Genomic DNA, 27870 nt, shown 5'->3' with positions numbered 1-27870 from the left:
CTGCGGCCTGCTCATCGAAGCTTGTCCCCTTCCAGTACGTTGGTTATGTATGCTGCCAGCACTTGGGGAGAGCGTCTAAACAGACCGACCAAGGCCCTTTCTTCCCTGCAGGCAGGCGCAGGGGTAATCAGGCCTCTGCAGACCGGGGTGGACCCCTGACTGCTCTCTCTTTGCTAATGCACAGTATGGGACCTACCAACTGTCAAAACAGGCTCTTGTCTTAAGGGCCCAGGAAGCTTCCAGCCCAATGTGAAAATAAATTTCTGAGGTACATTTTAGAAATAAAATTCCACCTTCCGGTGCATGTTTCTCGGTTTTGTAGAAGTCCTTTTTTTTCCACCTTTTGTTTCTCCAGATGGGCCTATTCGACATAAGTGAGGTCTCTGTGATATTTTTGCTGTGGCTCAAAATAAAAAAAAGCACAACTAAAGAACATCAAAGAATGACTGACTTTAAAAGATGGCTTTAAAAAAAAGCAATTAAAGAACTATTTACACTAGTAATTTCCAAAGCACTTCTCAGTTCTTTCTAATACAATCCTGTGAGGCGACACCAGGAAATCTGGAGGCGAAATAGTTTATTCAAGACACAGTTCTTGCAGTAAGAGACATTGCTTTACTCATTGAATCAGCTGTCAAATCCTGCGTATTCTAACTTCGGCAATTTCTCTTCCATTCAACCCCCCCCAACATAACCAAGGAGCCCCTAGACCAGAGGCTCGTTAAGACTCCGCTAAATGGTCCCCCGCCTCTCTTCTCACCTGGTATATGCATGGTCTTCTGGAAGCACGGTTCTGCTCACTTCCCCTTCCTTGCTCAATGACCTGTGATGACGTCTCTCAACCAGGCATTCGAATACTCTTCCCGGTTTGTACTCAAACGACCTTTCTCCCACCTTATTTTCCTCCGTATCCACCAAACCCCCAAAGCTTCAACGTGATGGAAACACGTGTTTTTATTCAAGGACGCTTTGATCTTGCCCATCTACAACTCTGCTCTGAGAGACGACCTTCCCCATTCTTCCCACCATCACCTGTGCAAGTTCCAACTCTAACCACTCACAGTACGACGCCCAGATCAGTGCCACCTGTCCCCGGAAGCCTCAGCGTCCCCGTCCCCCTCCTCGGAAGTTCCATGGCACACCTTTTCTCCTCTAACCACCACCCCCTACTCGAGAAGTAGTTACTGAGTAACAAGTGCCAGGTGCTGTGATAGAGACTGCAGAAATGAACTTGAAGACCTTACAGTTTAAATAGGGAGACAAAAGGGAACAAAAAAACATCACAGTAAGTTCCACAAAGAGTGTTCAGCTCAGGGGCGCCTGGGTGGCTCAGCTGGTTGAGTGTCTGACTTTGGCTCAGGTCATGATCTCACAGTTCCTGGGTTCAAGCCCCACATCAGGCTCTGTGCTGACAGCTAGCTCAGAGCCTGGAGCCTGCTTCGGATTCTGTGTCTCTTTCTCCCTCTGCCCCTCCCCTGTTCACACTGTCTCTGTCTCTCAACAATAAATAAATGTTTAAAAAAAAAAAAAAAGAGTGGTCAGCTCAGGCATCTATGTGAGCCCAAATGAAAGATACGCTTCGCTTAGCCTAAGAAAACCAAGCAAGGCTTCCCGTTGGAGTTGACGCCCGGACTGAATGGGAGGAGACGCACAGTGTGTGCTATGAGGACCGAGGACGCACAGGACCTGCTGTGAGACGGGTGTCCCAGTGGCCGGGCGGGGGGAGCGGACTGGGAATTCCCCGACTGCAGGACCCTCCCATGCACAAGGGGCTGGTTTAGGAACCACAATAAAATACTGTCTGTGGAAGCAATTTTTCAACAAAGTGTTACAGATATCTAAGGTATCATTTCTTGGCTCAATAACAGTGCCTCCTACCTACCTTCTGAATTTAAATGGCCACAGGAATGACCAGATCCATTTTAAGAAACATGTGAGTGGACAGTAAAAGTTTAACAGCATCATCTATATTGTCATATCTCAGTTTTATGCTGCACCGCTCTGCTGCTCACACGCATCCCCCGGACACCCCCATATTCACAACTTCCAAAGGCAAATGGCTTAAGAGCAGTGGAGTCACCCTCCCGTTTAAATGTACATTTAACCGTGGGGCGTCCTACTGCGGGCTCAGGTCATGATCTCGCAGTTGGGAGTTTGAGCCCCGCGTCAGGCTCGCTGCTGTCAGCCTGGCAGCCAGAACCCACTTTGGATCCTCTGGCCTCCCTCTCTCTGTCCCTCCCCCACTTACACTCTCTTAAAAATAAACATTTAAAAAAATGTGATAATAAAATTAAAAAAATTTATTAAAAAAATGTAAAAAACAACAAACATGTAAGAAGCATCTTCAATCAGAGCCTCCTAATAATTTCCCATTTTACTGTTAGCAACTTCCCATGGGTTATAGAGCATGTGCCTTCTCTGTCTATAGAAACAGCTCAAAGGAGCTTCCATTTTCTCCTTAGCACAATAAATTCTCAGTCGCTACACGTGGAGTCCTAATTTTATTTCAGGATTTCCTTAGGAACTCAAATTAGTCAATATAATGCAAAATTATACAGTAAGCAGTTTCTAAATAGGAGTGAGAAACAGGAACCTGAACCGCATAGGTTTATGTTAAGGAACAGAACCTGCCCTTAACACTGGCGTCAGAAAGCCGGAACGCAGGCCCGTGAAACGAGGGCAGGTGGTGGCGGTCCGGGGACACAAGCAGAGAGAAACGGCAGTGGTGAGGAGGGGGGCAGGGGAAGTGCTGGCCAAGGCAGCGTGAACAGGCCGGGAACTCCTCTCCGCAAAACAACAGTAAGAAAGTGGGACAAGACTGTCCCACAGTCCTTTCAGATTCTGGAAACCCATCAAAGGTGGATAACAACGTAATGCGTTTCTTGAGGGACGCCCGGGCGGCTCAGTCGGCCAGTGCTAACGCTGTGTGGGGGACTGTCAAAGGGATCGATTCTGCACCTTCCCGAAGGAACGTAAGGCTCCAAGAAAATAACAGACATTTCCCAAGACTTTAGCTAAAGGTGAGTTACAGAGATTTTTCTTATGTAAGAAGAGGTGAGGGGAGCCTGGCTGGCTCAGTTGGTAGAGCATGGGACTCCTGATCTCAGGGTCGTGAGTTCGAACCCCGTGCTGGGTGCAGAGATTACTTAATAAATAAAATCTTAAAAAAGAGAGAGAGAGAGAGAGAGAAGAATGGGACACCTGGATGGCTCACGGCTGAGAGTCTGACTCCTGATTTTGGCTCAGGTCATGATCCCAAGGTCATGGGATGGAGCCCTGAGTCAGGCTCCACGCTGAGCCTGGAGCCGGCTTAAGATTCTCTCTCTCCCTCTGCCCTTCTTCTCCACTCATGCTCTCTCTAAAATTAAAAAAAAATTTTTTTTTTGGAAAAATTGCTGGAGCTTAGGGGAAGGCCAACAAGAGGCTAGAGACCCTGCCTGTGGCTGCTCCAACCCGCCGCCCGCCCGGCCCCGTCACTGCCCCAATCCTTCCGCTCTGCAGGAGAGAACTGTACTAGATTGTGTCAGGACAGGACCAGGGCCACGAAAACCAGGAGCTATGCACCAGAGGGGCAAACTCAATCTGAGGCATTTGGGGTGCTGGTGAGTGGGTGGTGGGGAGGCAGGGGCAGGAAAAGCCCACCGCGCTGTCAGCCGACAGGGGCAAGTTTGGGAGGATCTAACAGGGGAGACAGAGCTCTTCTAGCGCAAACTTGGGGTCTGATGGAGGGGCGCGGCAGGGCAGCCAGGGGTGTGGAGGGGAGATCCTGGGAACAGAGAACCACACCAGAGCTGGATAAGCTCTCCTCACATCTGGGGCTGACCGTGCGGCGACATGCAGGAGCGGGGGAGACATGACACAGTGCCACGGAGAGTCAAGGCCGAGCAGGCCTGAGAACCGGCTGAGCTCTGAAGGTGCTGCCCGACCCGCCAACCGACGCTTTGTGGGCGCGAGGTGCTTAAACACCATAAACACCACCTCTGCCCAAATCGTTGGCTGACCCTGAGCTACAGGGACACGCGGGTGGATCCTAGCCAGGCTAAAGGGTAAAAAGGGGAGGGAAAATTGCTGAGCAGAAACGGCAGGTGCTGCACACCACTGAGGAGTCACATTCCACTGTTTCAGTTCAGACAAATTACTTAAAATACACACGTGTGCATACACCTACATCTTTCCAAAAAAACATAAATGATACCATGGAGTTGTGAAATATAGTACCAACATGTCCAGCTCATTAAGAAGTTACAAGGCCTGTAAAGACACTGGAAAGTGGGTCCCGGACTCTGAAAACAAGCAGGAACTGGAAACGGACTCGAGTGGGCCTGGATGTGGATTCGACAGAGGACTTCAGAGCAGCAATGGTACACGTGCTCAGAGAACTGAAGGAAACGTGAGGACGAGGAATCTCCAGAGAAGCAGAAATCACAAATGAGAGTTCTAGAGCCAGGAAGTATAACTGAAGCAAAAAATTCACTGAGGTGCTCAACAGCTGATGCGGTATGGCAGGGCAAAGAATGAGCAGACCCAAAGAGAGACCTCAGCAGAAATTCTCTCATCTAATGAACAGAAAGAAAAAGGATCGAAGGAAAATGAAGAGAATTTTAGGTTCTGTTTCTTTTTAATTTTTTTTTTTCTGAGATAGAGAGTGCGAGCAGGGGAGCGTCACAGAGAGAGGGAGACACAGAATCCGAAGCAGGCTTCAGGCTCTGAGCTAGCTGTCAGCACAGAGCCCGATGTGGGGCTTGAACCCACGAACTGTTGAGATCCTGACCTGAGCTGAAGCCAGATGCTTAACCAACTGAGCCACCCAGGCGCTCCTAGGTTCTGTTTCAACCCAACTTAAAAATGAACAAACAAAAAACCAGAACCCGAACCTATGGGTGAAGAAAAAGTTCCCAACGTACTGGTGGTAAAAAGTCCCAGGAAGAGAAAAGGAAGGGAAAGAACAAACAGCTGAAGAACTATGTTCAAAAACTTCCCAAAGTGATGGAAAATATTAATCTACACATCCAAAAATCTCAATAGATACCCAAGGATGATAAAAACAAAGAGATCCAGGGATGCTTTGGTGGCTCAGTCAGGTAAATACCTGACATCGGCTTAAGTCATGATCTCGAGGCTCATGAGTTTGAGCCCCATGTCGGGCTCTGTGCTGACAGCTCAGAGGCTGGAGCCTGCTTCAGATTCTGTGTCTCCTCTCTCTGCCCTTCCCCTGCTCACACTCTCTCTGTCTCTCAAAAATAAACATTTAAAAAACAACAACAGCAGCAAAGAGATCCACCCTAGACATATCAGAGTCAAACTGTTCAAAGGCAAAGATTAAAAAAAAAAAAATCTAGAGAAAAACCATTCAGCACAGGAAGGGGCATATAGGATTCACAGCTGACTCCTCATCAAAATCAGCTGGCTGGTGTCAGAGACCGGAAGGCGGCACAGCACGGCCGATTTCAAGTGCTGGGGAGTGGCGCAGGGATGGCCAACCACGAATTCTACAGCAAGGAGAACCAGCCTTCAGAAATGAAGACCAAATAAAGACATTCCCAGAGAAACTAAAGCAGAAATTTTGTTTCAAACAGACCTAAGTCTACAAAAATACTAGAAGCTGTCCTACGGGCTGAAAGGAGATGATACCAGACTGTAAGTCAAATCCATAGGAAGAGACGAAGATCACCAGAGATGGTACCTCTTTTTGAAAATACAAAATTCTTCAAAGTAATAATTACAATACTGTATTGTTGCATTTCTTTTCTTTTTATTTTAGAGCGAGCAAGCAAGAGCATGAGTGGGGGAGATGGGCAGAGGGAGAGAGAGAGAATCTCAAGGAGGCTCTCCACTCGGTGCAGGGCCTAATGTGGTGTCGATCCCACGACTCGGGGATTATGAGCTGAGTGGACATCAAGAGTCAAACGCTCATCTGTCTCCACCAATATTTCCTGACCTATCTATTTTGTCTGGTATTATTACAAGCTACCACTTCAGCTCTCTTATGTTTACTATTTGTAGAACATCTTTTTCCTTCATTCATTTGTCTCAAACTCTTGAATCTAAGGTATGTCTCTTAAAGTTTATTTATTTTGAGAGAGACAGAGACAGTGAGAGTGGGGGGAGGGAGACAGAGGGGGGGAGGGAGGGAGAGGGAGAGAGAGAGAGAGAGAGAGAGAGAGAGAGAGAGAGAGAGAGAGAGAGAGTCGGGCAGTGCAGAGCCTGATGCAGTCCTTGAACCCATGTAACTGTGAGATCATGACCTGAGCCAAAACCAAGAGTCAGTTGCTTAACCATCTGAGCCACCTGGGGGCCCCTCTAAGGTGTCTCTCTTGTAAAAGGTATATAGTTGGTCTGATATCTGTAATAAATATGAGAATAACAGCACAGAAGATGATGAGGAATGAAGCTGTATCAGGACCGAAGCTGCTGTATTGTATCAGAGTAAGACAGACAGACACACACACACACGGGCATGTGGGTGCACGTCTGCAAGTAAGCAAGCAAATGGAAAGCAAGCAAGTGTGTCAGTGAGTTATAGGTTGAATACGTAATCCTTGATCAAGAACTAAGAAAACATAAAAATAACACAAATACTTTAAAAATCACAAAGCAGTTTAAAAGGTACAGTTAATAATTATTTGACAGATATCAGGAAAGAAGGAACAGAGGGACAATAAAAGACATGAGACATAAAACAAGTGGTTAAATGGCACACATAAATCCACCCATATTACCACTTACTTTAAACGTAAATAGACTAAATACTCTGATAAAAAGGAAGTGACTTTCAGATTGTTTAAAGTGAGATCCAGTTGTAGGATTTTTACAAGAGACGCACCTTAGAGTCAAAGAGTTTGAGACAAAATGAAGGGAAAAGATGTCCTACAAATAGTAATGATAAGAAAGCTGAAGTGATTATATTAATGAGACAAAATAAACATAAGAAATAATGGCAGAGACAAAGAGGGACATTTCTTATGGATAAAAGGGCAACTGGTTAGACCTTCTAGAGGGCAGGCCGTCTTCCTAAGCCAGAAAACAAGTCTCGGTAAGTTTTAAAAAACAGACTCATACAAAGTTATGCTCTGTGACTACAATGGGATTAAATTACAAATAAACAAAAGAAAGTTAGGAAATCCTCAAATATTTGGAAATTAAACAGGACACTTCTATGTAACCCAGGATCAAAGGAGAAATCATTAGGAAAATTTTCAAAGTATCTTTTAAAAAAATATCTTAAATGAAAACAAAAACACAATATATCACATTTTAGGTAAACTTAAGGGGAAATGTATAGCTTTAAACACATATTAGAAAGGAGAGAAACAATTAAGGCAATGCTTTAAGGCTGGGACTCAATAGGCTTAAAAAAACTACGACCATCGCTTCTCGGCCCTTTGGCTAAGATCAAGTGTAAAAAAACTAAGACCAAATCAAACTCAAAGCTAGTAGGAGGGAGGAAATAATGAAGATCAGAATGGAAATCAATGAAATATCAAAGAGAAAGACAAAAGATTAAAAAAAAATAATCAGTGAAATCAAAAGATAGTTTTTTGGAAAGAGCTGCAAAATTCATTAACCTTAGCAAGACTGACCAAGAAGAAAAGAGAGAAGCCACAATTAACAAAATCAAGAATGAAAGAAGGGGTATCACTACAGATGCTATAGAAATGTAAAATGACCATATGAATTATTATAAACCACATTATAATTAAACCATATATATTTATAAATATATAAATTATAATTATATAAATTATGTTATATCCAAAAAAATAGACAATTTAGATGGAAAAGAAAAATTCCTAGCTAGTCACAATACCAAAATTGATTTGACTTGAAACAGAAAATAGAAATAAAAGGAGGAAATGGACAGATAACCAGTAAAGAAACAGATTTAGTAATTAAAATACCTTGATAGAGCCTCAGGTTTATATTTTATTCCTTCTTTGCACAGTTCTGCTAATTCTATAAGTTCATTATCATTTGAAAGTGATTTGGAAATGCAGTCAATATAGTAGCTGTTAGATTCAGGATTCTAGAACAAATGCTCTGGAATCCTCATAGCATAAATTAGACAAATTGTCTACTACTGTCCATTACTTATGAAGTCTAAAATCAGGTGCTTAGATATAACTGATCAACATTGAAAAGATAATATGTTTTCAAGGAAAGAATGGATTTCTTTGCAGTCTAATATCTAATAAAAGAAAATGGAAAGTATTTGAAGGTGAAATCTATCCTTACGCAACAAAAGCTTCTATTCTAAGGCTCTTTATTGAGAAGTAAATCATGTCAAGAGGTTTAAAGGCTGAATAAAGCTCTCCTGATAATGTGAAACAGGAAGGGCAAAGAGAAATTTAAAAATTTGACATAGATATTTCTATCTGGGATATAGAACATTTTTATCTTTGGAGACAGATGACATAATCCCACAGACAATAAGACTTCCTTCCTGTATGTTGATATATATCTGATATATATCTTCTGATTAATTTCTGACATTTCTTCTACTTTAGGAAGTTAGTGGTTAAGAGGCGAAGTCAAAGAGGCAGGCTAGGGCCAGGAATTAGGAAACCAAGTACAGAGTCTGGATTTAATTCTAAATGTGGTAGGGAACTGTTAGAGTTAAGTGGGGAAATAACATCATTTACATTAGAAAACAGAGCCCTAGGCTGGCTGCCAGTTAATTCGGCAGCAGGGACCCAGGAAGTAAGTGACGAGGTCTGGACTAGCATGAAGTGGTGATGATACCTTATGTGAATTAAATACTTTGACACCTAACAGCTATTCCGAGGTAGGTACTATTGTCGTCATTTTCCAGCCACAGATACTTACTGGGCACCACTGAGAAAGCCACGGCAGAGAGAGATGTGCTGCGAAGGAGGGCCCGCCTCAAACCTGGCATGAGAGCTGCCATCACACACCCTCTCTCCGGGGAAGGTGTTGAGTTACAGACTTAGTACCTGAAGTAAGAGAACGCTTCAAGTTATGGCTCCCGAGCCCTGTGCATGGACTGGATGGAGACGTGAAAGGCAGAGACAGGGAAGACCCACGGGTGCTGCCTGAGCAGCCAGGTGAGCTCAGCAGTGTAATTATACACGGAGAGACGACACAGAGTAAGAGGACAGGGGCCCCAGGATCTGGGCCTGCAGGGCTGCAAGCCTGCAAACTCCATCAGAGAAAGAGAAGCCATGAAGGGGGCTGAGAGACGCCTTCCAGGGTGCAGGAGGGAAGCAGGGAGGGTCCAGCGGGCCAAGAGCCTAGTGAGCATTTCCTGGAGGAGGGAGGCGGTCAAGTGCAGAACAGAGCTGCCGAGAGACTGTATGGCCACCACGCACGGGGTCCCCGAGGCGCGGTGAAACGCGCATACAGGTGACACGGACCACAGCGGGGCCCCCCCCCAGGTGTGCCCTCGCCTTGCCGTGTTGTGTGTCCCGTCTCTGGACCGCAAGCTCCTGGGCAGTGGCCGTGAGCTCGGATTCTAAGTGCTCACCCTCTAATTACAGGGCAGGAGGTAGAAACGAAAGGACAGAAACGCCGTGTGGCGTCATTAATTCAAAGCGTCTTGTGGTCTGGCGACCCAGGTGAAGGTTTCCACGGACAGGCCCTGCCCCCCCTTCCTCGGGGCCGCGTACCGTGAGGGAGCCGTTCTGCGTGCTGGGGGGGCTGCTGCTCTGCTCCCCGTGCGCCTGCGTGCTCGCGTACAGCGTCAGGTTGTGCTCGCTGGTCTGGCCGGCGTAGTCCTGAGTGTGTGGCACTCCGTACTCTGTGGGGATTCCGTTCTGAGGAGGTGGCGGGAACGGGATGGTCGTGAAAGGCTGAACCATGGCGTCAGGAGTTGTTGTCGGCTCCTGGTTACCCTGAAACGGTGGGGGGAGAGAGAGCAGGGAGAAAAGTGACTCTAAATTCTCATTACGTGATTATTTCCAAGGTGAGTACCCAACACGCTCTGGATTTTCTCTGAGCTCCTACAGCGACGTACGCACGCAGACACACAAACAGCACACACCCCACCTTGGTCAGTCCGTGGTTCCCAGAGAGCCCGGGACCATATTCAGGTTGATTAGTTACCAAAGGGTCCAAAATTGTCCTTGAAACCGAGTTTTTACAAATGCCAGGAAATTTCTCACACAAGAACAGGTGTAAGGGTTGGAATCAGTTTGGGCCATTAGTATTTTCTTCAGGACACTCTCTGTCCCTTCACAGTGCTTCTCAGGGGAAAACAAACCAAACTCATCCAATTACAATTCATAACAACAAGCAAGGTGACATTATAAGTTAAATTCTCAAAGCCCGACAACATAGATCTCTAGATTTGAAGAGCACAGAGTTCAGAAGGAAGTATATTATTAAAAAAGTATTGTTTGGATTTCAAGATAGAGATTTATTTCAGTCTTGGTTACTGGGTTAATAATTTAAAATAAAGGTTCCTTAAATTATAAATACTAGAAATAGTTCAGATACAAGAGTTTGAATCCTATAGAACAGATTTTGCAAAGGACCCGTCCCCTCCCACCCCTGACCTCCTATTTTATTCCATCAAAAGCAAAGCCATTTTTTTTCTGAAGACACACAAGTCTGCCAAGTCTTAGGCCACTGTCCTTCTGTAAGTAGTTGGCAGAGATGGACAAATGCTTCGAAGTGTCAGCACTTTGATGGGCGCCCCCATCCCACCGTATTTTAAACATCATATCGTTAGGTAATCAGAGAAAATCGGGGCTGATGTCACTGGGTTTCCTCCTACTCGTGAGCGTCACATCCACCAAGCAAACGAACAACCGTTCCTCTTTCTCTCTCAGTCCCAACTCTCTTCTTTCCGTTCCGTTCAAGAGAGGATTCTCTCCCCGCTGAGAGCTGCAGGAAACTGAACGTTCAGCAGCATTTTCTAAACGTTATCCTAGAATTTTGACGTTAACCTGATGGCCATTAAACTCATACTGTATCGCAAACAAAACGAATCCAGAGCTGCAGAAAGATCTCACACTATTTTTAAAGAAAGGTCCAGCCATCGTTGCTATAGTAAGTTCTTCTGCATAAAATCAAACAGAACATATAAACGCTGTGATCATGGATTGGAAAGCTTGAATTTTTATGATGAGGATGTAGCCCAAACCCCACTAACTCATATCAACGCACCCCCGAGCCCCACATCAGTGACTGAAACAGAAAAGAACAGCACAGTCGGTATTAAGGCACCCAGTCAATTCAACAGGAGAAAGGAAAGCCTTGTTCACAAATAAAAAGCTGAATACCCAAAGGGGTGGATGGAACTCAACTCACCCCATATATACGAAAGTTAACTTGGAAGAGATAACAAACCTGTATATAAGAGCATTTTAAAACTTCTACGAAAAAGAGGTGCCTGGGTGGCTTAGGGGTAACTGGGTGGCTCAGTTGGTTAAGCACCTAACTCTGGCTCAGGTCATGATCTCACAGTTTGTGAGTTTGAACCCCATGTTGAGTTCTGTGCTGACAGCTCGGAGCCTGGAGCCTGTTTTGGATTCTGTTTCTCTCTCTCTCTCTCTCTCTCTCTCTCTCTCTCTCTCTCTCAAAAATAAATAAGCATTAAAAAGAACACAAAACTTTGAGGGGAAAAAAAGAGGACAATCTTCCCAACTCTGCAATAAACAAAAAATCCTTGGGTCATAAAAAACAAGAATTATTGAAGAAAAAGATTGATAAAACGAATTCCATCAAAATGTAAAAACTTCTTGCTCCTTGGAAGGCACCACTAAGATTAAAAAAAAAAAAAAAAGACAAGATGGAGACTGGGAGGCAGCCTTCACAATACCCACATGTGGCAAAGAACACATATCCAGACTCTACACAGAACTGTTACAGATCACAACAAAAAGAACAAATCATCTTTTTCAAGATGGGTTAAGGACTTTGACAACTCCCCACAAAAACATGCATCGATAGGCAGAAAATACACGAATGTGTGGCTCAACGGCATCAGTCATCAGGGCTATGAAATTAAAACCAAACAGGAGGCGCCCGCGTGGCTCAGTCGGTTAAGCATTCGACTCGATTTTGGCTCAGGTCTTGATCTCGCGGTTCACGGACTGATTCATGGGACTGAGCCCCGCATCGAGCTCTGTGCTGACAACGCAGGGCCTTCTTGGGATTCTCTCTTTCCCTCTTTCTCCGCCCGTCCCCTGCTTGTGCTCTCTCCCTCTCCCTCCCAAAATAAATAAATAACCTTTAAAAACAACAACAAAAAACCCCCTGAGATAGCATTTCGCACTCACAAGGGCGACAACGGCCACAAGACTGAAAACGGCCAATGCTGACAAGGACGTGGAACCACGAGAACTTTCCTACACCGCCTGCCAAAGTGTAGAGCCCTCTGTCCACTTAGTAGAACGGTTTTGCAGTCCCACTTTTTTATATAGTTAAAATACTTCTTCTATTTACCCAAAAGAAATGACAGCATGTGTGTACAAAACACTCACACAAGTGTGTTCATAGAAGCTCAGTCATAGTAGCCTGACTGAAAAGACTGTCCTGAAATCGACAGGAAAATGGACAGACAAGCTCTGGTTTGTTCACAAAATGGAAAGTCACACAACAGAATGAACTGCCGACGGCATGGACGCACCCGAATGGCCCTGCTGAATGAGACACGGATCTACTGTAACAGAAGTGAGAGACTAGTTTTCTCTTTTCTTGACTGTTACAGGTCGAGTACTGCGGAACACTGTCAGAGGATGGAAATCTTCTATTTCTTATGAAGGATGGTGGTCCCAAATCGTTTAAGTTCATGAAACAGAACACCTGATAAGTATGTTATTACATGTGTTAATTATAACAAAGGAAAGATAAAAAACCGCTGGCAAATATTATATATGTTTATATATAAATTTTAATGAGTATGTATTTAGTGAGGGAGACAGCGTGAGTGAGGGAGAGGCAGAGAGATGGAGAGAGAGAACCTTCAACAGGCTCCATGCTCAGCGCAGAGCCAATTGCAAGGCTCAGCTGTGAGAATGTGACCTGAGCCAAAATCAAGAGTCGATGCTTAACCCACTGAGCCACCCAGGCACCCCAGCAAATATCACATTAAGCTGTGAAATCCCAGTCATTATTAGAAATCACAGATAACTGCACAGTCACTATTATTCCTTCTATATATAATAACAAGGACAAAATGGAGATCAAAATACAGAGACAAGTTAGCCTTACCAATATAACTATATACTTAGAAACACCAAAAGGACTAAGTACAAACTAGCAGACCTAATAATAAAATTTTGTCACATTTATGCATAACTATTTTAAAAGCAGCAACAGCCAGTTATTCAAAGGGTGACAAAATGTGTGGTATAAAACACACGATGTAGGATGTAAAACAAGGCCTGAATAAATAGATACATTTTGTTTCTGGAGGACTGCTTGAGATAAAAATGTTAATCCTTGCTGAAATAAAATGTAAACCTAATGCCATTAAAAAAATTTTTTTGTAATGTTTATTTAGAAACAGAGAGAGACAGAATGTGAGTGGGATAGGGGCAGAGAGAGAGGGAGACACAACACATAATCGGAAGCAGGCTCTAGGCTCGGAGTTGTCAGCACAGAGCCTGACGCGGGGCTCAAACCCAGGAACTGTGAGATCATGACCTGAGCCGAAGTCAGATGCTTAACCAACTGAGCCACCCAGGCGTCTCCCTAATGTTATTTTCAATCAGAAGTAAATGGTATCTGGGGACGAAAAGAGGCCTAAATACTTTTCTAATTGGTATGTGATAAACACCCCTAGGAAACTTTAGAGAAGGAAAAACTATGAAGTAAGGCACATTCTTTCCGTATGTTAGGATTTGCCATAAAGCCACTGTGATTAACCACTAAGGGGGTGCCCGGGTGGCTCAGCTGGTTAAGAGTCTGACTTGATTTCAGCTCAGGTCATGATCTCACGGTTTACGAGACTGAGCCCTACACGGGGCTCTGTGCTGACAGCATGGGGCCTGCTTGGGATTCTCTCCCTGTCTTTCTCTGCACACCCCCCCAACAAAAATAAACAAATAAAATTTAAAAACTGGTAAGAATATACACAGTGATTAACAGAACATGATAATCCTACAACAGATTCAAATTTACACAGGAAATTAACAGAAGATAAAAGTAACATTTCACTTTGGTTGGGGGGAAGATGGTTTCTTTATCACATGGTATCTGTGAAATCGGCTATCCAAATGAGCCCTTCACTGTGCACATTCCATACCAGAAAAATTTGCAAAGGAATAAAATCTAAGAGAACAATGAAAACTAAGAAAATACAAGAAAACTTGGGAGCATCACTGGGGTCTGGAGGATTCTTAAGACAGGAAACCTAAAAACCAGGAAGGGGACAGAAAAAAAATCACATGCGGCTGTGTAAGTTAGGAAGGAAAGGAAGAGGGAAGGGGGAGAAATGGGCTTCAAAGTCAAAAGAAAAGCCAACCAGGGAAAAGAGAACTGCAACAGACAGGACAGAGAGAGAGAGAGGAAGTGAGCAAGCAGGGGAGGGGCAGAGTGGGAGACACAGAATCCAAAGCAGGCTCCAGGCTCTGAGCTGTCAGCACAGAGTGGGGCTTGAACTCATGAACTGCGATATTGTGACCGGAGCCGAAGTTGGACACTCAACTGACCGAGCCACCCAGGCGCCCCATGAAGCATACTGCTTCGGAAGCCCGCATAGGATGTACTGGCCTAACGTCAGATAGGAAAGAAACAGGTTCACGTTCAGGTAGACCGGTGAAGGCAAGACAGTAAGGACACGCACCAAAGGTCTCTGTAGGTCTACATTCCAACTCCAGGCATAAATATAATCTTAACGTATACAAGAAGGGTCTACTAAATAATCGGTAAGGCTAAATGAGAATCCCCCAGTTATGATTAACACGGCAAAGAGGACTCACTTTCCATGCTCAGAGTGCGCTCCTTATAGACTCATCGGCTCTGGCCTCCATTCTCCGTCCCCACCCACCCTGCTGGGAGAGAGGTCCTGGGACACAAGTTCCCAGTACTGGCTCTCCCACAGGGGAAGGCCTTACAAAAATGGCCCCGTCAACTGAATAACCACATCAATTAGCAGTGGGGGAGAGGGGAAGAAAGGTAAAAACACTTTATAGGATCTCTGTGTAGCTTTGGCACTACGTGTTTCAAAGAAATATAAGACAGGCAGAGGCTGAACAGTTTCCTGAAAAAAAGGGAAAGTGTAAACCTTCTTTAGAAGGTCAAATAGAAATTCTTAGAAGATTATTTTGTTCCTTATAGGAATGTTTTTTAAAAAATTTTGTTAAAAGAATGGGGCGCCTGGATGGCTTAAGGGTCTGACTTCGGCTCAGGTCATGATCTCACGGTCCGTGGGTTTGGGCCCTGTGTTGGGGTCTGTGCTGATGGCTCAGAGCCTGGAGCCTGCTTCTCATTCTGTGTCTCCCTCTCGGTCTGCCCCTCCCCCACTCGCTCTGTGTCTCTCAAAAATAATAAAGACATAAAAAAATTAAAATTTATGTTAAAAGAAAAACACATTAGGTTTTATTTTGTTAAAAGAAAAACCTGGGGCGCCTGGGTGGCTCAGTCGGTTGAGCGTCCGGCTTCCGCTCAGGTCATGATCTCGTGGTTCGTGGGTTCGAGCCCCGCGTCGGGCTCTGTGCTGACAGCTAGCTCAGAGCCTGGAGCCGGCTTCAGATTCTGTGTCTTCCTCTCTCTCTGACCCTCCCCTGCTCGCACTGTCTCTCTCTGTCTCTCAAAAATAAATAAAAAGCATTAAAAAAAGAAAAAAAAGAAAACCCCATACTTCAGGGAATGAAACTAGAATAGGAGTGATTCTGCATTTTATTTCATATACTCTACAATGTCTGAAGGTTTTCCCAAGCATTTTTTACTACTACTACTACTACTACTATCATAAATGTTAAATGGTTTCAGGTTTCTATTAAATTTCCAGGCTATATTCCAAGGTAGTAAGTTCAGAGGAGAAGTACTTTGGCCCCCTGGCAAACCATGAGATAACAATTCACATGATCATTTCTATGCAAGAATCTACCTCTGTGTTTAATATGAAAATGTTTTGTTTCTAAAATCATAGGCTAATCAAAGGCTTAGATATATATCACCTGAGAAAATGAATTATTAACTCTTTCTTGTAGTCCACAAAATTAGACATGATTTCTCTTCTCCCTAATGTAACAGTCTATAAATGTGCCCTTCCACAAGATTAATAGACAACAAGAGTACGATATGCAAATCAGGTTTCTACCTCCCTTAACAAGAATCTAATAAAGATTTAATTTAAAGCCCCTCTCTTCCCTAGAATATAAATTCTGATTTTCATGAAAGAGGAGAAGAAAGACAAACTGGATTTCCTTTTAGTTCTTCTCAGCGTCTCCCAGGCTAAGGAAAGTTCTCTGAGAGCAGGTCTGCCGGCCCGCCGCACGGAGCATGCGGCTTCAGGATTCGCTCTTCTGTGCCACAGGCACCCCAGGGTGCTGACTTCACGCCTCCCTCATGTGCATGCCCAAACGTCAGCCTCCCTGACCACTCTATGGAAAACCTTGACCCCTATTTCTCTCTGTCTTCTCATCTATAATAACGCTTCATTTATTTCATCTCTTCTGCTACAATGTGAGTGAGGGGCTTTGTCTGATTGGCCCACTGTGTGTCGTCAGCACTGAGAACTACGTCTGTCATGTAGTCACACAGCACGACTCTGACTTCAGGGGTGCTTGCATGAGCAGAGGAATAAAACCGAACATCCAAGGTGAAGAGTGGTCCCCAGCTAACTAAGGACGGGAAGAACGGGGTGCATCGAGTCCTCCTAGCATCCGCATGAATCTGCTACACGAATGCACAGGAAGTTATAAACAAAGCAATTCTTTGGTTACCTGCCTTCCCATCAGCCACACAGCTTACAACAATACTAAAGAGTGAGCTTCCGGGTTTGCAAACGAAACTACCTACGTTTCTAACACTCTGGTTTAAAAGGGAAGAAGGCACAAATGAGTGACAAAGCTGCTCTTCTAAAGTTATTTTTATTTTTTAAAAGCTATTTTTTTATTTATTTAGAGAGCATGAGCAGGGGAGGGGTGGGGGGAGAGGGAGAGAGAGAATCCCAAGCCTGCTGCTTGGATTCTGCCCCTCCCCCATGTGAGTGCTTGCTCCCTCTCAAAATAAATAAATAAATAAATAAATAAATAAATAAATAAATAAAAACATTAAAGTTATTTTTAAATAGAAGAACGAGGAGGAGGAGCAGAGGAGGGAGAAGAAGAAAAAGAAAAACCCTGAAAGAGACCTACATGAGACAGGTAAATTTGGGATATAGTATTATTTTGTATTTCAATAATCATTCAATAAACCAATTCAATATCCTACGATCTCAAGGTTTGGTTTTACTACCTACACAAAAGTTCAAGGAGAGAAATATTAAGAAGACAAAAAATGGTATTTTATTTCACATAGGAGGCAGGCCAGCGTGACTCAACAATTTTTGGGATGCCATCTGCGATTAAAGCCCAAGCTGATGCCCGGAAAGGAATGTAGGGTATAATGACTGATGACAATTTGTTCAGTGGATTATTCCCCAATACAAATTGCTTAAACACTACTTAAAATATTATCAAATCCACCTGAGACCCAATACATTTCACAATTCACCAAGGGCGGTGCGGAAGTGTACAGTTAGAACATAATCTGAACCTCACCTTTGCCACCTACACTAGCTGTAAAAACTTATATATGTTGTTACCTATCTTCCCTAAGCTTCAGTTTCTTCGTTTATAAAATAGCAATGTTAATGCCATACTGTGTTGTAAAAAATTGGTTAAATAAAATATGAAGTTGGGGCACCTGAGTGGCTCAGTTAGTTCAGCATCTGACTTTGGCTCAGGTCATGATCTCATGGTTCATGGGTTCGAGCCCCATGCTGGGCTCTGTGCTGACAGCTCAGAGCCTGGGCCTGCTTCAGATTCGTTGTCTCCCTCCCTCTCTGCCCTCGCCAGCTTGCGCTCGATCTCTCTCTCAAAAATAAACATTAAAAAAATTTTTTTGGAAAGAAGGTAGATCTTTCCATTATTCTTCTACAGACAGAGAGACTAACATTTAAAAGAGTTAAGTATTTTATTGAAAAACCACTCAGCTAATACCTGGCATAAGCAGACTCAAATCCAAATCCAGACCAGTTCTAAGGCCGGTGGAGCCAGTCAGTGCTCCACGTCTAACGGGTCCTGTTCCCCCCAGGCCTGTCAGACACAGCTCCCATCCACTCGCTCGGGGCTGCACGGAGTGTAGATTCCACAGTCCCCACATGCGGTGCCTTCCCAGTCTCGCCGGACGCCCACAGCAGGGGTCAGTGCCGTTCCCCAGGCTGTGTCCTTTATCAAGAATATTCAGGCACAATGAAAATTTAGCTGGACATAGAGGACAACCTCAAATAACCCCTTCTCTAAGAAGCTACCCCTAGAAAGGAAGTATGGCATAAAGCACGGCTCGGACTTCTTCTGTATAAGGCCACATAACATTTCAGGCCTTGCAGGCTGTCTGATTTCTGATGCAACGACTGGGCTCCGCTGTCATAATGCAAAAGCAGCTAGGGACGGTATGTAAATGAGCAAGGATGGCTGTGTTCCAGTAAAACTTTACTCATGGGCACCGAAACATAAATTTTGTGTTTTTCACATCTCAAAATATTCCTCTTCTTTTGATTTTTTTTCTCTCCATTTAAAAATGTAAAATCGTTTTTAGTTTAGGAGCCTTACAAACATGGGCAGCGAGCCAGGTCTGGCCTGTAGGCCTTCGGTTTTTGATCCGTGGTATAAAGGAAAGGTTTAGAGCCAAATGAACCCGGGGTGGAATCCTGGCTTGGTAGCCTGTTAATTGTGTGACTTTGAACAAGAAATTAAGCTCCCATTTTGTCACCTGTAACAAGAACACAACCGCTATCTACTGCGAGGTGAATGGGAGACAAAGAACCAATAACATCTAGACCAGCGTCCAATAGAGCAGACTTTCAGCAAGAGTTGTATTCCCATTTCCGGTCAAAAGAAGCCCCTTCCTCTCCTGTATTCCCATAGCACTTGGCTTGCACTACAAATGTGTACAAGATATTTAAATTCAAAGCCTTATACTCAACATATCTCAGTAAGTGCCTTCTCTCTCCTATGAAAAGCTTCTTTATGATGAGTGGGAACTGTTTTGTATGCTGTAGAACCTCATAGAGTGCCTAATAAATTTTAAGCAATAAATAAAAATTTTAAATAAAGGATTAAGATGGAAAGTCACAGGTATGCACACTAGAGTAGCAAATGCTTTGTTTGGCTAGAACAGAGAGCGTAACTAATGAAGGATAATGCATAATGAAACAAATGTTGTCTTGGGTTGAGATCAAATTGAGAATGTTGGCATATGAAGAGAGAAATGGTAGAGTACCATTAGGAGAGAAAAGAAATCAACATTTATGAATTTATGCGCTTGTGCTTTAGATCCACGATAGCCTTCAATCATGCAAACACAAAAGTTAAGAGCGACGTCTTGCTCCTTGAAATCATGGGGAGTAACAGACGCGATATATTACCGTATATGGTCTTCTGGTGTACAATGTGAACGCTGCTACAGGTTTTAATTCCAAGATCAAATACACGATCACAGTAGACAGTTCCCATCACACAGAGAAAATGTATGACCCAGGGGCCAAGTCTCAACCCCTTTGTCGGTCTGCTCCCTCGCCCACAGCAATCTGAGAGCTTCGACTGTTACCTACCAAAGGGTGACTTCCAAATACTTAGGTCCAACCATGTCCTTTCTCTCATGCTTTCATGGGAGGCAGAGTAAAAACAAGAAAGAGCACGAGCCTGAAAGACAGACCTGAGTTAAAGCCCCAATTATACCATTACCAGGTAGAGCCTCTCCAGCCTGCTTCCTCAGCTGCAAGATGGCTGGTTTACTGGAGAGGCGGGTGCACAGAGGCAGAGAGAGCCAGATGCCAGGCTCCACCCTGCCCTCCTTCGGCTCTTCCAGGTGCACGTTTCCGCCTCAGATCCCACCCTTCCGCCCTCCGTGTCCCGCTTACACTGCAAATTCTGTGTGTCTAAAAAGTGAGTCTAGAACGGTCTTATTTCTGCTGGTTGAGTTAATCATCTTTCCAGTCCAAACAAACCCTACTTGGAACCTCTCCTTTATTCTTTCTGGTATTTTGCGCTATGTAGTGAGTATCCCAGTGCCCGAATCTGTTAGGTAGTGATGGTTCTCACCAGTATTCCTTGGTAATGAAGAGCCACCAAAATAGGAGAATAACAGAATCATGGCTTATGTAATGCTAACAGTATGCGGGACATCCTTGGCGGTTGGCAACTAGGGGGCAGAAATAAGGAGGTGATGGGGGCAACCTGGAGAAGATGTGGGCCTACGCAAGAGTAGTGGGGGAAAGGAAACGGAGTCAAGAGATGCTGTGGGGGAGCTTAAGGAATGTGGCAGCCAATGAGTTATGGGCAGAACAAGATGGCTTTTTAAGATTTATAGTTGTGGACTCACTATTCGGGACCTATTCACCCACTCGCTTTCATCAATACATAAAAGTTTTTTCATTATTTACAAGTCACACTGCTTGGGGTAAAAAGGGTCTATATTGTTACTGTTTCTTAGGTATGTTCTCTGTCATATGGAGTTATTCTGAGTATTACTTGAATCCATTATTTACTGACACTTAAGCAGCTACAACATTCTTATCGTTAACATCAGGGGAAGGAAGGTACAAGGGCAAAAATAAGGTTTTGCTTTTTTAAGTTTATTTATTTTGGAAGGGAGGGGCAGCTGGAAAGGGAGAGAGAGAATCCCAAGTAGGTTCTGCACTGTCAGTGCACAGACTGACGTGGGGCTCGATCTCATAAACTGTGAGATCATGACCTGAGCTGAAATCAAGAGTTAGACGCTTAACCGACTGAGCCACCTAGGAGCCCCAGATTTTGCTTTTGTGGGACCAAATTTAAAAGGCGAGAGAGGAATGTAAACTCATAATTACATCAATATTATCTGTGCTATAAAGCTAGGCATAAAGTACTGTAAGAGAACACAGAAAGAGTGGCCCCAAATAGAACTGCCTAAATTGGTCTAGGATAATTAAAGTCCACGTAACTTAGGAGAAAGAAGAGTAGTTTTGTTTATATCTTTCCATTTCTTTTTCTTTCAGAGAGAGAAGCGCACGTGTGTGTGTTGCACACGCATGAGTGGGGGTGAAGGGCAGAGGGAGAAAGAGAGAGTCTCCAGCAGGCTCCACACTCAGTGCAGGGTGGGGCTCAATCCCACGACCCTGAATCAGGACCTGAGCCGAAATCAAGAGTTAGACACTCAATGAACTAAGGCACTCAGGCACCCCCCTTCCCACTTATCTTTCAACTTCGTCCTAATTTTTTCACTCTGGTGATCTCAAGTCTGCTGCTTCTCCTCAACAGGCTGCAAATCCTACCTCAGGAGAAAAGTTCCCCAATTCCTGTATTACATCTAGGATCAGAATGAATCGCTGAAAGAAAGGAATCAATATGAATTTTATTTACACCTTCACAAAAATGATTGTTTAGTTGTTTAGGTAGAGGATCTTCTCACCGGTTCGTCATCCTGGCCCGAGTCACTTAGCATTTTCGTCATGCTGTAGAAAAAATGGAAATTAATTCTCTAGCTTTGTAACAAGAATATATTTTTGCCTTTAAGTATTTGACAAATTAGATCACTTGTATCCCTGAGGATTTGCCTAGATAGGCTCAGATTTCAAACTCTATCTGCCTTTGTGAAAAAGGGTTTACAAAGGGCGCTCAGCTGACTGAGCCTAAGCAAAGGCCAGTCACTCTTCTCAGACCCTGTTCCGAAAGTGGGGGTGTTCGCCTTATGTCTGTGACCTTATCATAGAAAGATATGAGACAGAACACTGGGCTTAAGATTGAGAATCATTTAAAATAATTTTTTAAAGCTCTGCAGAAGAATGATAGGCTAAGAAGACCTCGAGAAATAAAATGGATACGCACAAAGACAAAACACGCTCATTTACCAGACGTACAGCGGAAGTCATTCTAGGCTCTTAATTTCCCTCCGCACTTAAGACAGGGCCACCCCAAATCTCTGTCCTTTGGTACTTGAAATAACTCTGTGCTGAGCATACCCGGCCCCCCTGCCAATCTAAATATGGGCAGGCTATTATACTATTCGCGCCTTTTGTTCTTCCAACTATCACAATAACCGGGAGGGAGGGCTGTGATACAGAAGTGTTTCCACTTCTCCTGTCAACAGCATCTCACCCTCTGAACACCTGGAGCTGGAAATGTTAGTATCTAGTGGTCCTGAAAACATTTTTGGTAGCAAGATAAGTTAGATAAAAGTCTTGTGTTTTCTCTTTGACGGTGGATGTAAATCCTACCAGAAGCCATGACATGTCAACCTGCAGGTACATCAACACTGGAAGGAAGAGCCTCCAAGAAGACTCCCTGCAGCCTCTGGCTTTCAAGTTCGGGATCAATTCAAACCTTTCGTTCATCATTTGGTTGTCCGTGACTTAGTAGATGGCTGGGAGCCAGAGGAATCTCACAAGAGCAGGTTTAATGACTGTGTCATGATGATTACAGTAGTAAAAGGCCCATCAGCGACTGAAATACTAAATTTAAGGGAAAGTATCATCTGATTCCAAGAAAAGAACCTAGGGACACATCTATTCCTGCTCAAGTCTCAGTAAGCTCACTAACCCATGCAGGATGGACCCCCTGCCATCGTACTCTGCCGCGTGTACCCACAAACTCATCTTTCCCCTGGCTCCTGGAGAATGGAGAGTCCCCTACTTAATTGTGCATAACGATCACCCTGGGAACATTTTTTTCTTGAAATCAAGAGCTCTCCCCCGCAGATTGTGATTCAGTGTGCTGAAGCAGGGCTCTGATACGCCGGGTACAGGTGGTCTGGGAAACACTGAGAGGCTTTGCTGGCATAATGAGAATTATGGTGACGGTGGGTGTCGCCAGAAAATGCCCTTAGCTTCTACACTTCTAGAAGAAAGGCAGAGATCAGGGAGGCAGGACGTGCTGAGAGGAAGGCAGTAGTGTCCATAAATGTAAATTGCCTCAAAGTAGAGGGATCTTCTTATATGGAACCCACAGATAAGAGAATAAAAACTAGCTTTTTTAAAAAAATGCAAATCTACTTAAGTGGTAGCCTAACAATGGTTCCTTCTTTTACAGTAGTTATAACCGAAGCACCAGGACCCAAATCACGAGTGTGCTACAGCCACACGAAGGGCAGATGGAGTGCAGGAGGGGACCAAATGCGATCCTGAGCCCTTGCAAAGACTAGATAAAAATAAAATAGGAAATACAATATAGTGTACCTTCGTACTTACGATAAAAATACTTTAGAGGATCTAGTATATACAAGTCTAAGGACAGGTAGAGGCTTGGCCAACAAGACTACTACACACCTGTCTCCAAATCAGTTGCCTTCAACACACACACACATGCACGTGTGTGCAAACGCACACGCGCGTGCGCGCGCGCGCACACACACACACACACACACACACACACACACACACACACGGCTTTCAAACTACTCAGAAAAAAGCCAGGCTGACCTCTCCCCTGAGGCTGAGTTCTGCCATCTCAAAGCAATGAATATTTAAACAGAAAAATAAATATTTCAGAACAAAGTCATTCAAACCAACAGTCTATTAGGTTAAAAACGACAAACCCTGTAATAGTCTTAATGTCTCCAACCTTCTGAAAGCTCTTTCTTCGGTATCTTCTATACGCTGTATTTAGATCCTCAAACATCCATGAATCATGTCTTCCACCCACAAGGGACAATAAGAAATACTCTGTCCAGCTCCCTGCTTCCTTGGAAACGGACGGTCCCTACACCCAACATGGCTGGTGGTCTATTCTAGTCAATATAATTGATTTATACAATTCATGGGCGATTATTCTTTTTCTCAACCAAATTTTCAATACAATTTAAATCAACTTACTCTTTATTTTGTCTTCACAGGTCATTACGTTTTTATCTTCTATACATTAAACTGCAATATCCTTGAAAAAAAAAGCCCTATCTCAGGTTCAGAATAAAATATTAGGAAGATTTTGTAGTGCCCCCTGAATCAGAAAATACTGAATTATCCTTTACAGCATTGGATGTTCTATTATAGCGCAGTTCTCTAAAATGAGTAAAGCAGGCAACATACAGTAAGAGACAAAATTTTTCCCTATGCCCTTCCCCCAACAAATCTGCCTTTTGTCTGCAACCACGATGACACGATGGCTCGTATTTCCTCTGTTTGCTTCACAAGTAAAGCCCCTACGTAGACCAGGGGCTGAATCACATGCTGTTTCATCATAGTTTCCGCACCACACGATGAGCACACAGCAGCTGATCTTTAGAAAATGTCTGCTAATCAAATCAACCGGATAGTTGAGTATCTGCTTCTGAAGCAGTAAGTCTGTAAAACACATTAAGAACCTTTCTCTCTCTCATTTTAGGAGTCTGCAAAAAGCTGACCACGGTATCAAGAATCGTTCTTGAGTACTTCCCACAGAAGACAGGCGATTACCGTCCTGTTCACCACACACGCTCATGACTGACAGGCTGTGCGAGCCTCCACGTTCTGCGTGCAGCCACCGACCGGGCGTCTCCCTCTTGCCACCTCCTGTGCAGGCAACCTTGGCCTCATCCATTTTTTAGAAGTTTATTTACTTTCAGAGAGAGGAGGAGAGGAACAGAGAGAGAGAGAGAGAGAGAGAGAGAGAGAGAGAGAGAGAATCCCAAGGAGGCTCCACACTGACAGCAGAGTCTGATGTGGGGCTCGAACCAGAGAACCGGAGATCATGACCTGAGCCAAAACCAAGAGTCAACACTTGACCGACTGAGCCACGGAGGTGCCCCACCCTAATCAATTTTCAAGCAGCTCCCAGAAAGAAGCTGTTAACTAATTCTCTTCCGAAAATCCTAGGCTCCTTGATGCCTATGGTCTCAAGTCCAAACACCTTTGTACGGAAGTCATACACCCAGCACCCTTCACCTGTTCAGCTTTGATTCTCGCCATGAATATTTACTGCGTGCCTATGAGGGGCCAGTACTTGGCTCTAGACGCTGAGGAAACAACAGCGACTACAGACAACACTCCTCCCCTCAGGAAGTCTACATTCTAGTAAGGAAACACAAGCCACACGAGGAGCTGATGGTGAGGCGTGGAGGAAAATAAAGCAAGGAAGGGGGTACAGGAGCCCCGGGCTGAGCGACAGAGGACCGCTGTTTGATACCGGGGAGTGGGGGAAGGTAATGACGGAGCACACACCTGAAGAAATTCAGAGAGCAGGCCGTGTGTCTGTCTGGGGGGAGACCACTACGGACAAAGGGAGCATGAGCGCAAAGCCTCAGACGTGACCACGTGCTCCGCTTACTCTAGGAACTGGGAGCAAGGAGGCCTCATCCGACTGAACCGGAGTAAGCGAGGCACAGAGTGGCAGGAGAGGGAGAAAGGTGGCAGCGGGGAGAGATGTTGGGGAGCAGTCGTACCAAGCTAAGGCCACTGCAGGGATCTGGGCTCTTACCCTCCAGCGAGGGTGCTGAGCCAAGCGGCATGGCCAGGTTTAGGTTTTACACCAGCCACTGGGCAAGGCAGAAGCAGGCCAGTTAGGAGGCGATCACGATCACCCAGCTGAGACACGACAGCGGCTCGGTGCAGGTGGCGCTCTTACGTGTTAGGTCTTGGAAAACACCTTGTGCTGTCTCACCTCCAGTTTCTCTGCACCTGCTATCCCTTCTGCTTAGAAAGCTGCTCTCCTTCCTACCCATCTGGCTAGCTTGTACACACTCTTTAATATTTAGTTCAGCCATCCACCGTTCTCGGAGGCTTCTCTGACTCCTCCAAAGAGGAAAATATCACTCCCTCCCCTTATTCCCCCTGAACCTAATACTCTACTACAGCACTTCGAAACAAATTCTTAAAATTATCAGTTTACGTGTCTACCACCTCCAGAGAACATGGACTCTCTGAGGGGAGGTAACCGTCCAGGTCCAATTAATCTCTGCATCCCCAGTGACGGCCTTAAAGCATTCAATAAGTACTCGTTTTAGGAAAAGAAAAGCGAAAAAGAAAAATGTCCAGCCTAGTAGAGTACATAAGTAACTACAGGTTTTTGTTAATTTTTAGGAGATAGAAGCAAAATTAGGACAGGAAGAGACCCAAACCCCTCTGGCATGGGGAAACACAGGGGACGTGAGGGGGGAACCGTGAACCCTGTAGGTGCTCACATCCAGACCACGAGCTGTACCAGAAGGCAGAGGGAAGCGCACTAGGGGCCACGTGTGGGGCAACCCAACGGGCGTGCGAGTCTGGCAGTGGGCCTGGGGGAGGGGCACGGGCTTCTAAGACCCCAGTCCCAAGGGGCTGTAAGTGAGCCGGCAGTGAGGCGGGAATGGGTGCGAAAGGAGAAAGGTTTGATTCTAGAAGTCCAATTTTTTTTTAAAAAAAGAGTATCCTGATAGAAACTACTAAGTAGATGTTACCTTTCAATGTTTGAAGTGTTTTTTTTTTCCAAATGCATCCTAAAAGATCTTTCATAGTTATTTTGAAGGTGTTTTGAGCAATTTATTTTCCCTTTTTAAATTTAATTTTTATTTTTCCTCAAATTAATACATGCACACTAGAGCAAGCAGATGGGTACAGAAGAGCTCATGGTAAAAAGCCGCAGTCCCCTAACCCCTCCCTTTGGCAACCCTCTTGGGAATGGCCATCTTTTAACAATTTCTTGAGAGCAGGGGTCCAAGGCCGGAGGCCGCTGCTGGCATACTGATTCCTCTCTCCTCTCCAGGCTTAGATGACATGTCACTCTCGATCTGTGCACACAGGATGTAGGACCTGGCCTCCCCCTTGCGGCCCACGAAGGCCAAGGCCTGTGTGAGCTAACTGTTCACAAGGCAAACTCTGACTACGGGGCGAGGGGCAGACAAGTGGAAACCAGCAGATAAAATGCCTCTCCACACTCCCTTTGGATTGGACCAGCGAGAGGAACAAGACTTCTACAGAACCCCTCTGCCGGCTTCTACTGAAATCAAATACAGATGATCCCCAACGTGACGATGGTCTGAGTTACAATTCTTCAACTTTACGTTGGTGTTAAAAGAGATAACGTATTCAGTGGCAACTACTTCGTATTTTGAATTTTGACCTTTTCCCGGGCTGGTGATATACAGGACAGTCTTCTCTCCTGATGCTGGGTAGAGCCGGCCACAGCTCCCAGCCAGCCACGTGATCACGAGGGTCAACAGCCTGACACTGACCATCTTTCTGCACCCAGACTGCCTTTCTGGTCCTCAGCGTCAGCACGATATTCGATGAACTGCGTGAGATAACGCAGCACTTTGTTATACAACAGGCTTTGTGTTAGGTGGTTTTGCTGACTGAAGGCTACTTAAGTATTGTGGGAATAAGGCAGGCTAGGCTAAGCTAGGATGCTTGGTAGCACTAAACACATTTAAATGCATTTTGACTTAATACATTTTCAACGAGCGATGGATTTATCAAGGGATAAGCCCGTGGTAAGTCGAAGAAGACCTGTAATCAACAATACCTATAACGAAGCTGTGGCCAGCCCACCTTCCCTGTTTCACTCCTCTTTCCTCATCCCTGCATTCCTAGGACTGTACTCCCAACAGTGTCAGTTGGTCAAGATTTTTCTGCCTTTGTTTTTAAAATTGAGGTAAAATTGGTATATATTATATTCCTTTTAGGTGTACAACATAATAATTCATACTTGTATATACTACAAAGTGATCATAATCCTAATAAATCCAAATAAATCTAATTATCACCTGGCATCATATAAGTGACCCCTTCCCCTCTGATAACCACCAATCTGTTCTCTGGATCTATGTTTG

At 44.6% G+C, this 27870-nt stretch overlaps 1 protein-coding gene and 1 non-coding gene across 15 annotated transcripts in view; one reads left to right on the top strand and one right to left on the bottom strand.

The window, feature by feature from the left end:
- RBFOX2 (RNA binding fox-1 homolog 2) overlaps positions 1 to 27870 on the bottom strand; it is a 275300-nt gene that overhangs the window by 53915 nt on the left and 193515 nt on the right. For all 14 annotated transcript variants that reach the window (XM_029953601.1, XM_029953603.1, XM_029953608.1 and 11 more), the window contains one exon: positions 9624 to 9848. In XM_029953601.1, the coding sequence (XP_029809461.1) occupies positions 9624 to 9848 (225 nt within the window). The remainder of the gene's footprint in view (positions 1 to 9623; positions 9849 to 27870) is intronic.
- On the top strand, positions 3064 to 3136 carry TRNAR-CCU. The gene has a single exon. It is a non-coding gene; the product is annotated as a tRNA-Arg (tRNA).

The sequence above is a fragment of the Suricata suricatta genome, chromosome 10 (genome assembly GCF_006229205.1).
Source record: "Suricata suricatta isolate VVHF042 chromosome 10, meerkat_22Aug2017_6uvM2_HiC, whole genome shotgun sequence".
Classification (NCBI taxonomy): domain Eukaryota; kingdom Metazoa; phylum Chordata; class Mammalia; order Carnivora; family Herpestidae; genus Suricata; species Suricata suricatta.
This window is presented reverse-complemented; position numbering and strand designations above follow the sequence as displayed.